This window comes from Saccostrea echinata, unplaced genomic scaffold (assembly GCF_033153115.1).
Source record: "Saccostrea echinata isolate AGI-Se365-2 ecotype Australia unplaced genomic scaffold, CSIRO_AGI_Sech_v1 ptg000009l, whole genome shotgun sequence".
NCBI lineage: Eukaryota > Metazoa > Mollusca > Bivalvia > Ostreida > Ostreidae > Saccostrea > Saccostrea echinata.
This window is the reverse complement of record NW_026889758.1, coordinates 45,462,162-45,477,104: the sequence shown is the minus strand read 5'-3', so window position 1 is coordinate 45,477,104 and position 14,943 is coordinate 45,462,162. Positions and strand designations below refer to the sequence as shown.

Genomic DNA, 14,943 nt, shown 5'->3' with positions numbered 1-14,943 from the left:
TGATGATTTCATAGAAATTTAAGGTTGTTTTCTAAAGTTAAAAAAATATTCATAACAATAAGTTTAAAAAAATATATAGTTTTACTTTTAATGGTCTAATGTCAGTTAGTTTTCTAATTAAAAAAAAATACTTCATGTCCAATGGGAATTGGACTTTTTATTGGTCCTCCACCAAAATGCACTTAAGATAATCATGTAGTCAAAATGTTGCCTTTACTCCGAGAGAAAAAAAAGTTGATCATATGATCATTTTTAAGACTTTTTATGACAATAAAAAATGTAATAAAGAATTAACCTGACAAGAAATATTTCTGCAAGGTATCTTTGAAAGTGTAATTAAATTAGCTGACAGTATAATCAGAGATAATTTATACTTTCATGGTCATATTTCTGTCATTAAATATTGAACTGTGAGGTTTCCTTCACATGTAATGAAGTCTTCCTCAACTTATTTAGAAGGTTAATTAAAATTTGAAATGGGTGTTAAAAGAGTTCATGCACACTTTGACGAATTTCCCTCCGATTGTTCATTGTGAATCATGCCTTGATTTATAGTAAAATATGAAAGTAAATCACTTTATAAAGGTAAAGAACAAAGGCAAATAACATGTCCAATTCATCTTCTTTATTTAAAGGTGTTTTTTTTTAAAGTATGATTTTTAAATTTTCAATTTTCCAAATTTATTTTATGATCGCGAGATTTTTTTTTTTTTTTTTTTTTTTTTTTGGATAACTAGTACAATATTTCCCACAATGACGGAAATGACCTTCATTTGAAGTGATCAAAGATTTTGTTCCAATACACATCAACAATGGGATCTGTCAAAAACTTTTCTTTCTGGATTATAAATAAGCCCTCATAATCGTTAACCTTCGCCCTGCCCGCTATTATTCGTCTGATCCTACTTTGCTAGGGGGGTCCTTTTTGGTGCATACTTGCGTTTAATGATGTGAGACACCTTGCTGAAAAAATAGATCATATCGTTTTTTTCGGGTGTAAGTTTATCCCCCACGTGGGCCACTGTTACCAGTCAGGCACCTGCCGCAGAATATTACCTTGCTGCCACAAAACAAAACAGTTATGTCATAACCGGAATAATCTATATCATCGTATTTGAAGGATTTGGTCAGACACACGTTTCTGAAAATACCAAGACCCCTAAAACCCGTAACTGTGTCAGAGTCCTGTACAGTATCTATATAGAGTCATTAGTTTCAAAATTAAAACTTAATTCAGTCGGATACACAGGACTGATAAAGGCGGAACTGATTTCAATATGCCACTTGTGCATTGCAAACACAAAGAATAAATAGTAAACAAAATCATTGTGTTGTAACTCTATATGGTTGTGACATTGTGCTTTTGTTGTTTTGCACCGACATATTCTGACAATCCCAGGGTCATGAGGTCAACTGTTGTAAGTATGAATAAATCAATGACATATCGATACATGTCATTAATAGTGATCCGGACACACCTTGGTCATATTAAAACAGTTTCTTCAACAAAAGCATAAAATTCAGAATTTTCGGCTCTTTAAACTTAAGATGTGTATATTGAGATAGGCACCCTTTTGTAGAAAAAAAGAATGCTTTGAATTCAAGATTAACCTTGTCCATCTAATACAGAAATAATTGATTTGTTTTGACAAGTAAATACCGATACGCAACGTTCTTTTTCCTGCGTTTTATTAGAAACCTACGAGGAAAATAAAACCCGATATTGTGCTTTTACGAAAGCATTTTGATTGGTGGAAAAAAAACTATGGAAAATGTTCTAAGTAAGATATTCTCTATTTTCTTTTAATTTATTTTTTACGACAGCTAGTCAAATTTTAAATAAAGGAATACATATAACAAGGCCTTAACCACCACAAACATTCAATATGTAGTATCAAGTCTATACATAAAGGTTAATTGATATTCAAAATAATCTTTCCTTTGATAAGAAAGTATATTTCAGTATTCTTGGTTGATTATCAAGAGCTCCCTGCCAGGAACTCCATACCATCTTAATCATTCTAATAAAGATATTCATCATCTTTAATAATTTTTAATGCGCGCTGAAAGCTTTATCTCGTCAAATTCTTGCCAGGACTAGCTGAGAAATTCATCAGCATCACTTGAATAAACGGTATTTTCTAACATCCGGTCTGCAGATGGCGCTTTGCGTCACTTACCAATTTCTGACGGTGATTGGTAAATTCAAATGGTTGTCATTCTCCGTTCCTTGCTGTAACCCTAAGTGTCAAAGGGTGCAATATTGGCCATTGTCTTGCGACGCACGTCGTGGCATATGAATTTCAGCATTCCTTTAGCTAAGTGGGGGAGATGAAATTCGATCGGATATTATCTGTTTTTGCTTTCTCTTTATACCGAAACCAGTCACAATGTTTGTTTCGAGTTAGCAAACCACGAGATTGCTGTGGGCATAAATCAAAAAAAGTTAAAAATGAACTCCCACTGTTGTGATCGTATCTGTCTTGAAGTGTTAAGAAGAGCCAAGAAAAGTCGCTTCTATTAATGATGTGAAAAACTGATGGGATATCATAATTCATTATTTTTATCATTTTTTCTGAGATAAATGACCAAAAAAAAAAAAAAAACCCACAGACTGTTGTAGACTGCACGTCATTCAATTGATAAATTTACCTCTAACAAGAAATATTCAGAACTATAGAAATCAAAAGAAGTATGTAGCTAAAGGATCGAAGAATTTTTTCATTCATAAAAGTTTTAAAAATAACGCCGTGAAACTTATCATCTGAGAAAGAAGGTTTATAGGAACACCTTCAAAGACAGGCTGTTTGTGATATTCATAATCATGGGTTTGATAAAGAATGATATGCTGGGAGGTTTTCGCGTTCAAAGGCATTTAAAAAACAACTAGTGGAATCAATTAAAACAGAACGATGATATTACTAGTTAATTCTGGAGGAAAAATCGTTGCGTCGGTGGGACGGCTACGAGTCTTATAAACTTCAAAATTGTTTCAATATAAATACATCATTTAAGGTAATTTAGGAGGTTATGTCAGAAAGTCTAATTAAAATTAAAATCAAAGGAATGGCATTTATAGATGCAATATTTATCATTTCTAAAACAAGAACGATGATAGAAGAGGTATCCCAATTGTGAAATTTCATTTCCTATGTTTCAGATATAGTTGTGTGTTGTGTATTTTTGATATATTTTATTACAATGTAGGTAATCATCTTCGAGATACAATTAACTTGTATATCAGCATGAAGTAGAATTTACTTTCCCATTCTTTCTGCTTATGTTCATTTAAGTCCGCCGCGTAGTTGCATCGTATTTGTATATATTTTTATACCCGTAAAATTATTGATTCTATATATATTCTAGATAAAACGTAAAAGATCATTGGGTTCTTTACTACTGTTCTCTACAAGAATTTATAATTTTTCAAAATTTAAATTTGTGTATATTACAATTATGTCATACACACAAATTTAAATTGAAAAACTATAAATTTTTGTAGAGGACACTACCCCTAGTATGTGTACCAATACAATAAAAGTTTCGCTGAGAGACTTAGGGTTACATACCACCTATATATCGCCATAGGTCAAAAGAATATTAAAAGAAAAAAAAGAGAGAGTTGAAAGAAAAGTGTGCAAACTGTGTATATAAAAGGAATATGCAAAATCGTTTCTGTTTTTGACATTGATGAATGTTATTTTGGTAAACTTTCACACAATTCTTGTTATTTGAAGCCACGAAAAAGTTAAACTTAGTAGTAAAAGTCATCTTTGAAATCATGAAAGGAAAAAAAAATTTGGATGCATAGTGTGGAGTCATGTTGAAAATCAAGGACGACGGCAACAAAAACATAAATTTCTGACAAAAGAATTCAGTTTAATAGACCAAATGAAATGTATGGAGGTAACGAACAGTATTCAAGCTCAGAAGTTCATTAAACAATACAAACTTTGGGACAGAGCAAACACGGACCTCTAAAACATCAGAGGTGGGATCAGGTGCCATGGAGGAGTGAGCATCCCCTGACAACCGGTCACACCCGCCTTGTGCTCCCTGTCATGGTCGGGAAATAACGGAAAAAACCGTTGACAATTCAGTGTGTAAATAATGACCTAACAATAAGTATGAAAAACGTCAGTCAGCATTTGACTTAAGATAAATTGTATTTGCTGGCAAGGTCATTGTATCGACTATAGAACTAACGAAATGACGACTTTAAACGAGACTGTTGATATTCTTGTTTCATCAACTTGTTTGTCAATAACCTTCCTTGTTTTAGAAATTGTTCTTACGTAGAGCATGCTCAACTAAAAACCCCGTATGCAGGTGATGAAGGTATATTGCTGCATAAGTAAGGGAAGTTGATGATTGTAAAGTTAAAATCATCACGTTTATCATAAAGCTTGATTGTTAGATTACCATTAACGTCTTTTTCTAGTAAAATATCCAAATATGAAACAGATGTGTCCGACTCTGTGGTATCTTTTATTTCAAGCTCACTGGGATATATCGTAAAGACCAAAAACAAATGAGAAAGAAAACTAACAATGCAGTTGATTTAAAGGTGCACATAGACTATAATTATAATTTATAAAAAAAAAAAAAAAATGTCCTGTTAATTACCTAAGACATTGTTTCTCCTATTGAATCTTCTATTTTGAGTACTGGTACTGCACTCTTGCGAGCAGACTCGAAAAGACCGAAATTTACAGCACATTCTTTATACGTTTCATAAAATGACTTATGCCGGAATATTGTGCAAACGGTGTATAAATTTCTGGGACATCTCTCACAGCCCATAAAATATTTTCATGAAAATAGTTCTACCGAAAAAGGACAGCTGAAAGTATAATTGTGGAAGGAGGTCAGCGCAGGCTATGTGACTCATCATAGAAAACTTCTCTTCTGAAGCGTTTATTATGAAAATAAAACTAGTTTAATTGCCATATTCATGAATTACATGTTTACACGTGCTTACGCTGAATGCAAATGTGTACTCTGCATTAACGGCTAATTAATCTGCATATTAACGAGAGTGTCATAATAGACAGTGCTGAAATGATGGACATGGAGTCGTTTTTTTTTTTAGGTCTCAAACGAACGCATTGTGACGTGCAGTGATGATGGCACCATTCGTATCTGGGATCTCATCGAAACCAAGCGATCTATACGTCATAACTGATCACTAATTCAGACCAACTGACGACGTGACTCTGATCACGTGATCCAAGATGGACCAGACGACACTCTATTATTGATACTCTAGTTTTGTAATAGTATTGTTTTGGTTGTTTTTGAAGTAATTTATTGTAACCATTCGCTGAGCTGTGATACCTCGTTAGATATTTTTGTGCCTTAACAGTTATGTTTTAATTTCTTAGTTTATATGTGTCACTTTAATCTCATACGAAGTATTAACAAGAAAGCTTGCCATTTTTTACAACTTTTTTCTCTTTCTCTCTCTCTCTCCCTTTTTTTGTATTCAGCAGATTTGTTGGTATTCTTAGCACGTATGTTATATTCGTTAACTAGAATATCAACTTCTTAGTCATCATTTCTTACTATGTGTGTTTAATATACGTGCACTGAAACACACACAGTTAAATTCTGGAAAACGTTGATAATTTTTAGTGCTTTCGATTGGTCGATTTATTAAATATGTGTGAGACACGAGTTATTTTCATGACACTGATGCAATAAGATCTAGTTCATTCTTTTTTTTATTTTATTTTATTTTAAGTCAGAAATGCATTTCTTATTAGCCAGGTTGTGGAGCAAAACCGGTATATGACTTTGCCTGTGTCTTCAACGACTCTATCTTGCAGGTCTAACGTTTGAGATCTCATTTTACAAAAGAACTTGCTACTTAGACCAACAACTTGAGTTCACAATTTTTTTTTTTTCAATATTGAGTTCACATTGACCTTAAATTTTTTTTTTCCTCCAAAAAGTCCATTTTAGCTCCTCCATTGAAAAATGTGTTGGTAAATTACGAGGACAAATTCAAGAATCACATTTGGAGTTTATCTAGACATTAGACTTTGAAATATATATCTTCTATAATTTCTTTTTAGCTCTGTTGTGGATGACCCATTATGATCATCATCTCCAAATTTTCCATGTAGATTATGATTAAGATATTTAGTCTTCGCGATTGACCTTGACCTTGAAATTGGTAAATGTGTTGATTTGCGACCTTGCAGATAACCTATCATGATTATGACCTTCATATTTCATCTGAAGGTACATGTACTAGTAAATCAATATGATATACTTTGACTACTCCCTATTTATTTGACTTTCGTCTTCGATTCCGAATTCCGTAAATGATTTGCTGAATTAAGTTTCTATTTATTTTTGTTTGTTTACTGTGCAGGAAATTTAAGACTGACCATAAAATTTTATCAATGGTTTGCAATCTGGACATGCCTTTGTAGCAGTTTGTTTATCAATTTACTGTTATCCTAAAGAATCATTTAGAAGTCTCATTTGTAATTTTTTTTTATCATGTAGGAACGCGAGAAATATTTTTAAGAAATGATTTAAGTGAGAAGAATGTTAGCTCAAGTTAGTTCAAGAAGGTGATATGATTTTTTGTAGAAACCACTTACCAGGTGCTTCTACAATGAGTGGGTTCTCAAACTTCCTGGAGACTGTAAAGGAGTAAACTGACAAATACTCTAGTTAAACAAAAATTCTGTATCACCGTGACAGTTCTATTGAAATTATTCTCCTCAAACAGTATTTTTGTTGACCAGTGCGGATAAAACATCCATGATGAGTTTGCATCCCTTCATGATCTGTATTTGAATTATATATATATCATTAGTGGACAACATTTTATATCAACGGTTAATATGATTGTTGAGTAATGATACACTTATATATCAGATGGACATCCAGTTATGCTTCATTATATGGTTTGTGATTTTTTTTTTATCATTTGTGAGCACTACTCTTTACCCCAATATTTCATGTCACCGTGTTACAAAAATAGATTCACAGTTTTTCATCACCACTAGTCATTTTTTAAGAATTAAGCACGATCATGTTTCCTTTAATGAACATGTATAATCAACATGTGTTGTTAATTATGTTTTATTATGATCAAACGCTCAAAAATATTATTTTTTATTATATTCATTAATATATTGATTTTTCAATTTTTTGGTATAAAATTTTTTTTTTCATATTTACATATATTTATATCTATCAATCTATTTATTATATACAATGTACGTTTAAGCATTTAAAGAATGTGTCTGTGACGTTTTGTATTTAATCATGTTATATATACATAATATATGGGAACGGAAAGAATTTATTTGAGTGGATTAATTAATCCTTTTGTTGTTTCTTTTAGTAATTAAAGAGTTAAAATAATAATTAAGAGAGGATGCAATAATTTGTGGTTGAGGGATTTTTAAAAATATATTATAAACTGCTCTGTATGGGCAATGACATAAAAACATTTTATTTCAATTCAAATTGTTAAACGATTTGTAATCATTGTAATTTCTCTAACGAAGAGGTTGGCTATTGACGTCAAAATTAACTCTTCCTTCCAAACATTTTGCTTTGAACTTTTTATGCATCGTATTAAGTGGTATTAATAGACATTCATGACTCATTAAAGTTCAAACTGCACATCCGATCTGGCTGTTGGAAACTCGAAACAACATTTATATATTTAACTATTGTCATCTTATGATTTGTTTTATTTGTGATGTGCTTTCTATTTAATTGTTTTAAATAAAATGTTGAAATCTTACGGAATGTCTTGATATTTTATGAACATTATCTTATCACTGGAAAATTAAAATCTGACTATGCTATTCTGTTATCAGGTTGGAAGAAGGAATGTTGAAGATTATTTTCTTTCATATATATATAAAATTTTCAAATTTGGTCATCTTTAATTTTATTTCATCTGATTAGAAGTACATAAACTTTAAATTCTACCTCCCTCCCCCTTCCAAAAGAAAAAAAACGTATTTTACATGTTTTACAATGAAAATACTGTACCTACTAGTAATTTTGTTTGGTGTCTGTACGCTTATCTTTGTAATGTCTTCCAGAACCATACATACAGTAATTGTTGTTGTGTAACTAACCTCAAGTTATAATTTCGATGTTTCCAATCCCTCTGTTAGATATTTCAGATTATCAACACCCACCAAAAACAAATACTGTGCGTTGAATTAAAGCCTTTTCTGCAATGATTTATGTTACACATAATTATAAAAAGAAAACCTTAAGGCACCCAACGCCTAACCTTGTTCCTTAATACAAATAAAACTTGGAATTATTGCGGTACCACCATTTCTAAAGATTTGTAAACCTAAAACTTCACATGATGCTTTCAATTCTTGTCATGCATAAGACAAAGTACATGATCCTAATTAACAACTGGGAAGTGTTGACGACTTAGAGACAACCAATGGATTCCCAGGATTTTTGTCAGGTATTTAGGCTGTGGTTTACGTTCCTCAATATATGTGGTTGACCTTTGATGTAACCTTTACTATGTTTTATAACTGCTGGCTTGCCTTTACATGTAATATGTTTGAATTATTTGAGGTCTTTCGCTCTCTCTTTCTCTCCGAGAAAGGACAGAACCAAGCTATACAGAACAAAAACGGAAATGATCTAATTTTTTTCCACTGGTCAGAGACCAGAAGAGCTTATGCATTAATAGTGTGTCTGTCTATAAACAATTTTTGAAAACGCTACCACTGGTCCGATTTCAATAAGACTTGGCATATGAATAGACTATACTAAGGTACATAATTCTGTAAATTGGTTTTTGAAATTCATTGTATTACTGAGAAACTACTCTAAAATACATACTTGTTTTTATTGGGTTTTGATTTAGATGGGCTCCTTTTTTGATTTTTGGTCTGACTTATAACATTTGGTACACAAGCAAACTAAACTATAAGTCGTATTTATTGTTGTTGCCATTACTACCAAGTTTAAAGTTCTTTCTTATCATAAGTACAAACCATTAGAGTTACAGTCTTGTCAGAGACTTCTGATTTTTGCTAACAGAAGGATATTTCTTTTATATAAATTAATCTATCAAGCACGTCCTTGCCTGTACGATTTGTGTCTCTACTAGTTCCATCTTCAGTTGCAGTTGACAATGACTGCGGGGGGACTGGGTTTCTATTTAATCTTCAATGTTCACACGATCAGCTGGTGAAATTTGACATCCAAATGATTAGACGAGATAAAAAGGGTTGGGATATACTGTCTTCAACCTTTAATTACCAAACAGAGGTAATTAGGGCGACAAGTAATCTACCCCTGTCCGGCTTATTTGAACACCTGTGTCTACAGAGATTTTACCAGTACAATCTCGCGGTCAATATATATCAGACGTTTGATTTTTGTCAAGTATTGCACGTCACTGAAGCATTACACTGTATATATTGTTTTTATAAGCCATAAATGACAGGACACTTATTTCGCATTAAAATCTTACTGGGGACTTTAATAATACCTGTAAATATTTTGGGAACACAGCTATATATACTGATGCGTGTACACTTACACGAGATGTTTGAGAATTTAAGTAATCTTCAAAAGAAGTGATTCTCGTTAATTCAGTGGGCTTAATTTTAGCTTAACATGATGCCGTGGTTTTTTTGAAGCCTTGTGCTATCTAGTTTTTGAGGGTTAACAGGTTTATTAATGAGAGTATACATGATGCATAAACAGCGAAACCGATTATGTATGAAATGCCATGTGCTCCAGTATAGATATAACCCAACAACCCTTGTTTCTTATATTTACTTTTTAAACGATTAGATATATTTCTCGTGTCAACATACAATTGCAACGTCACATAACGTGTATGAGTCTGAACACCAGTCCCAGGATCAGTCTTAGACTTAAAATTTCAGTACTATAAACTGAAACTTGAAACATTAAGCAATTCTGAGTAACATTTCAAATTTCAAGTGTTTTTTATAATCAAGTTTTAAGTCAGCTTGCAAATTCTGACTAAAACTCTAAAATTGCTTCATGATCCCGGGTCCAGGGCAGCAACGTTCAAGCTCGTAGCAGCTAATCAACATGTAGCTGCTAGGGTAGATATATAGGTATATTGAATTAACGCTTGCTATCCCTATGTAGCGGTTAGTCTAGCATAGCGTTCCTGGTCGTAGACCTACCGGTACGTAGCTGTTACGATCTTTAACACACCCCAGCAAATGTACAAATTTATAAAAGTAAATGTCATCCTAAATTTCATATCGTATCTAAAAAGTAACTTGAACGCCAAAAAATGCATATATTTCATACAGCATTTTACAAAGTGGATCAAATTGTTGGAAAACTGCGGGAAAATCTGTGCAACTTTTCTCCTGTCTCATTCACTTTCAAAGGATTTTATTAAAAAATGCACTGAACATAATGCAGGAATGATAAACTGTATACAGGGTTATTTTAGTCCTGTGTTAATTTTGCCCTTTAATACTTGCAAACAAATTTGCTCCATTAAATTCGTCAAAACACATTTGTGTTTAAGAGATAATGCAGTCTTGTTATTCGCCCACTTACGACGATGGTGAAAGAAGCGAAAATAAAAAGAGGGCGAAAATTCCCTGTATATAATAACATATTAAATACTAGTAATAGGCGAAAATTACAGTTTGTATTCCCATGAAAGCAAAAAATCTACACCTACGGGATATTTTAAGATGGATAAGATATTCATTCAGGAGTTAAACCTGAGTCCATATGGCTATTCTTGAAGGCACTTCCATGTTGCTTTTCAAGACACAAATGATGATCTTTTGACTATGGTCAATATGCAGTAGGACAGCTATTTTTAAAGAACCAAAGCTATTCTTTTCTATCATTACACATCCACACATGGTATTTGACTGTCATGGATTACATTCAAGTTACGTGCACGTATTTCTGCATCATTAACATATTCTGATGCCCTTGTTCAAGAACACGTTGTATATATATATATGCATCAATTTCAGTAAGAGCATGGGATAAACTTGCTGGTATATAAATCAACTTAACCAGTGAACACTTAAAAACATAATTCAAAGATCTAAGGTTTTGTTATCGTAAGTACAAATAAATCATATTGACGACTGTTTTGAATACTTCTTGAATAAGGTTACTCGTTTTGAGAAAGTTTTACTTTAAAGCAGCATATAAACATGACAAGGAAAACCCCAAAGTTTCCCAGTTCGACCTCCAAGCATGACGAAGCGAACCATTTCCTCAAAGGTTTCGCCATGTAAAACGTGGGCAAGGTGTTTTCAGTAAATTGAAGACTAATAAGATTTATGTGTTTTAAAGCATTTTCAATAATATTTTTCCGAATTTCAAGATTCAAAGACTTTTGCGGTGAAGAAGTTCCTTCATACTTTTAAACTGTCATCACGGGTCGCCCATTTAACATTTCCGGATGTCGGTAAAGTCTTGTAGTACAACAAATGGCGCACTTTTCTTCCTATCTGAAAGCTATTTTTCCAACACTCTGGAAGAAAAACTTGTTTTTCTTTCGATCGAGAGTTAAACGACGCTATCGACAATAGCTTACGATAACAACCTTTATTGAAAGAAGTGATAATTTAACTTTAATAGTTTTTTGAAAGTGCTTTCTGCAAGACAACGCATCAAGGATAGTCGTTATAATATTAGACTGCTCTAAATCATCTGTATTCCACAGTGTTTCGGCAGAGAAACGTAACCGGGTAGGATTTATGGCGCACCCCATACAACTCTAAACCGTGCACCTGCCTTGACTTATCGCTAAATAATTACATCTTTTTTTGTTTTATTCGGTAAACAAGAGTTAAGAGGTACCTCTGTAATGCATTATATCTGCTTCTAGATGACAGTAAATCATGTATTGAGTGATATTCTATTTGACAAGGAATTCAATGGGTTGATATTTGCACAGGTGGTAGCGAACCTTTATAAATAAAGTTTCTACTTTAAGAATATACCAGTGTATGTAATTTTGTCCTTTACTTTCAATCTATCTGTAAAGATAAAATAATTATTTCGATAAAACACACGGAACAGGGTTCATATTCATTTGTGCAGCAAAAGGGGCAATGAAGGACCGAAGAAGAAAGTGTTAATGGAGTCAAATCAGTGCAATTGGTCGTGGCGTTAAGAATGCGTTCTGTTTATTAAATCTTATATCCATATTTACTTTACTATAACTGATTCAGAACCACCCTAGCTTCATGTCGCATTATAGCTGCAGAACTGTAGCGTTATGGTTTTATATTTTAGTCTTTGACCATAATGCTACAGATCCCGTAATGCAAATATGGTGCAATTTACGTCGAAAGATTTTCTGCACACTTTAAGGATGTATTTCGCCACTTTCCAGCATTGGTCAATCGACTACTTTTCATTCCCTACTTAAGTTTGTTTGTTAATTTGTTGTCGGATGGCATAAAATTCACAACACACGAGTTTATTGGTCTGTAGAGACGACTAGAAAGGGTTAGGAGATGAATAAAATATACAGATTGGTTAAAGAATATGTCTAAAATTGGGGAATAAAAGGTAGTTGATTGACCAATGCTGGAAAGTGTCGAAATACATCCCCAACGTGCGCAGAAAACCTTGCGCCGTAAATTGCACAATATTTGTATTTCCGGATCTGTCGCGTTATGGTCAAAGACTAAAATATAAAACATAACGCTACAGTTCTGCAGCTAGTCGCATTATATAAATACATGAACTGCATTTATTATATTACACTGAATGTTTTAAAGAAATAAATATAACCCATAAATTCTGCGCAGGCAATATTTTTGGGAATATCACCCGTCCTTAAGCAATGTTGACTGTTGCTACGCTGGAGGGCGTGGTTTCATCATTCAGAGGGTAATAGTGTTTTTTAACAAATGTTTCTCGACGAATCAGATTCAACTAATTTACATGAAAGTATAATATAATGAAATAGTCCAAGTCCAGGTGGCGCCATCTTCGCTAGCCAAGTGCTTTTGATCCGCTCTACTCCTTATGAGGAGTGGAAAGATTCGAAAATATTTGGCTAGCGAAGTTGTGATGGTGCTGATTTATGGAAAAAAAAACTGGATTGTTTGAAAGAATTTATGCTAAAGGATAAAAATGACGTTTATTTAATGGTTCTGACTTAAGAAAGGAAAATTCGATGCCCAGTAAAATACCTCGAGAAAACAAACTACTTGTATCAAATTGCACAGATTAGTGTTTGCTTCCTTTTTTGTCACTTTATGTGCATCATTATGTCTAAAACAAATTCTGCAATTGGACTATTAATTTAAAATTTGATAGCCCTAATCGATTGTCAAGCAGACTTTAAATTAATTTGGATTGCTTATGTACAAACAAATGAGTAGAGATATAGGTAAACTATACAGAGATATAGGTAAAATATCCAGAGATATGGGTAAAATATCCAGAGATATACATGTAGGTAAACTATCCAGAGATATAGGTAAACTATCCAGAGATATAGGTAAAATATCCAGAGAGGTATAGGTAAACTGTCTAAAGATATAGGTAAATTATCCAGAGATATAGGTGAACTATCCAGAGATATAGGTAAACTATCTAGAGGTATAGGTAAACTATCCAGTAACAATGATTCACAGAAGACTTTTCTGTAGAATAACTTTGATACTAGTAATACCTTATGCATGTGAGTTGTAACTTTTGTTTAAGTCTGGAATGTATGTGGACAAGTGTTGCTTGTATGTTTAAACTTCGAAGTGACACTCAGTGACAACAAAATGTCACTCTTCTTTACCGATATAAGACAGCGACCTTTACCTTTGTACCAAAACATCCCCAGTGGAAGTGTATTGAAAAAAACTGGATTAATGCGTACTTTTTCCGTAATTTTTATTTCCGGCGATGCACTCAACAAGGAAGATATTCAGTTGCTGGCACAAATTAACTTTTTTTTCCATAAAATTTATATAACCTTGAAAGATCATTTATGACAACTTATTGTAGAAGATCACGTTAGACACTGCCTCAAGTGGTAGACGATATTAAGTTGACCTGTACCAGCAATGTAGACGACTTAATGAAATACAAGACAATTAGATCAAAAGTACAAGAAAGCAGTCGGCCCAGGGATAAGCAAAATGGACCACCAAGAAAATATCGTAATTATATAACGCAGAGAACCAATAATTGTACATGGCGGTACACAGCGCACGTCCACATTTCAATTTTATGACTTGAGCAAACTTCTTTTGAACTTTGAGGCAAACCGACTTGTCTTCTTGTCATTATATAGTTAAACCAATTGAAAGAACATCAAAACGTTTGTCATAAACCCCAAAAACGAAAAGACAAGATTTTATATAAATTACGAAAATTATTATGACGAGTGATAAATTCGTTATTGTTTGCCTTTAAAAAATGGCAGTTAAAGTACAAGCACATAAACAAGACAGAAATAATTAGACGATAAGAACCAAAGGTTTCACACTCAAATTATGTTTTTTTTTTCAATAATCAACCCAATTATTTAGCCGAGTTTTATCTTTGAACTGTCAAAGAATCAATACACTATTTTTAGTAGAAATATTAAATCGACGCTCTTAATTAACAAACGCTATAAAATTACATGCGATGTAAATTCTTAATCATTGCAATATTTTAAAGAACTTTTATCTTTAGTTGACTTTCATTCATATATATTTTTTTAACACATCTATCTTAATAAGAGCTAATTGTTCAACATATATGCCTCTTTCTTCTTAATTAAATCTGACATTTTCATTAAAAACATACAATATAAACATTGTTGAATTCCCTTTCAAAGATGATCTACTGTGCAGATGGTTGTAAGGTTTGATAAAGGTACTGATAATGATGTTTCTTTGTCAAAATCACGAGAACTAAAGAATACTGTAGCAAGGTAGACGTGACATGATAATAAACCATCAC

General features: G+C 32.8%; 1 protein-coding gene across 1 annotated transcript in view; it reads left to right on the top strand.

Moving 5' to 3' along the window:
- LOC133182820 (uncharacterized) overlaps nt 1-5,732 on the top strand; it is a 44,800-nt gene extending 39,068 nt beyond the window's left edge. Inside the window, exon 20 of the mRNA XM_061317665.1 lies at nt 5,093-5,732. Coding sequence (XP_061173649.1) covers nt 5,093-5,185 — 93 coding nt within the window. The 3' untranslated portion in view covers nt 5,186-5,732. The remainder of the gene's footprint in view (nt 1-5,092) is intronic.
- Nucleotides 5,733-14,943: the final 9,211 nt, after the last annotated feature.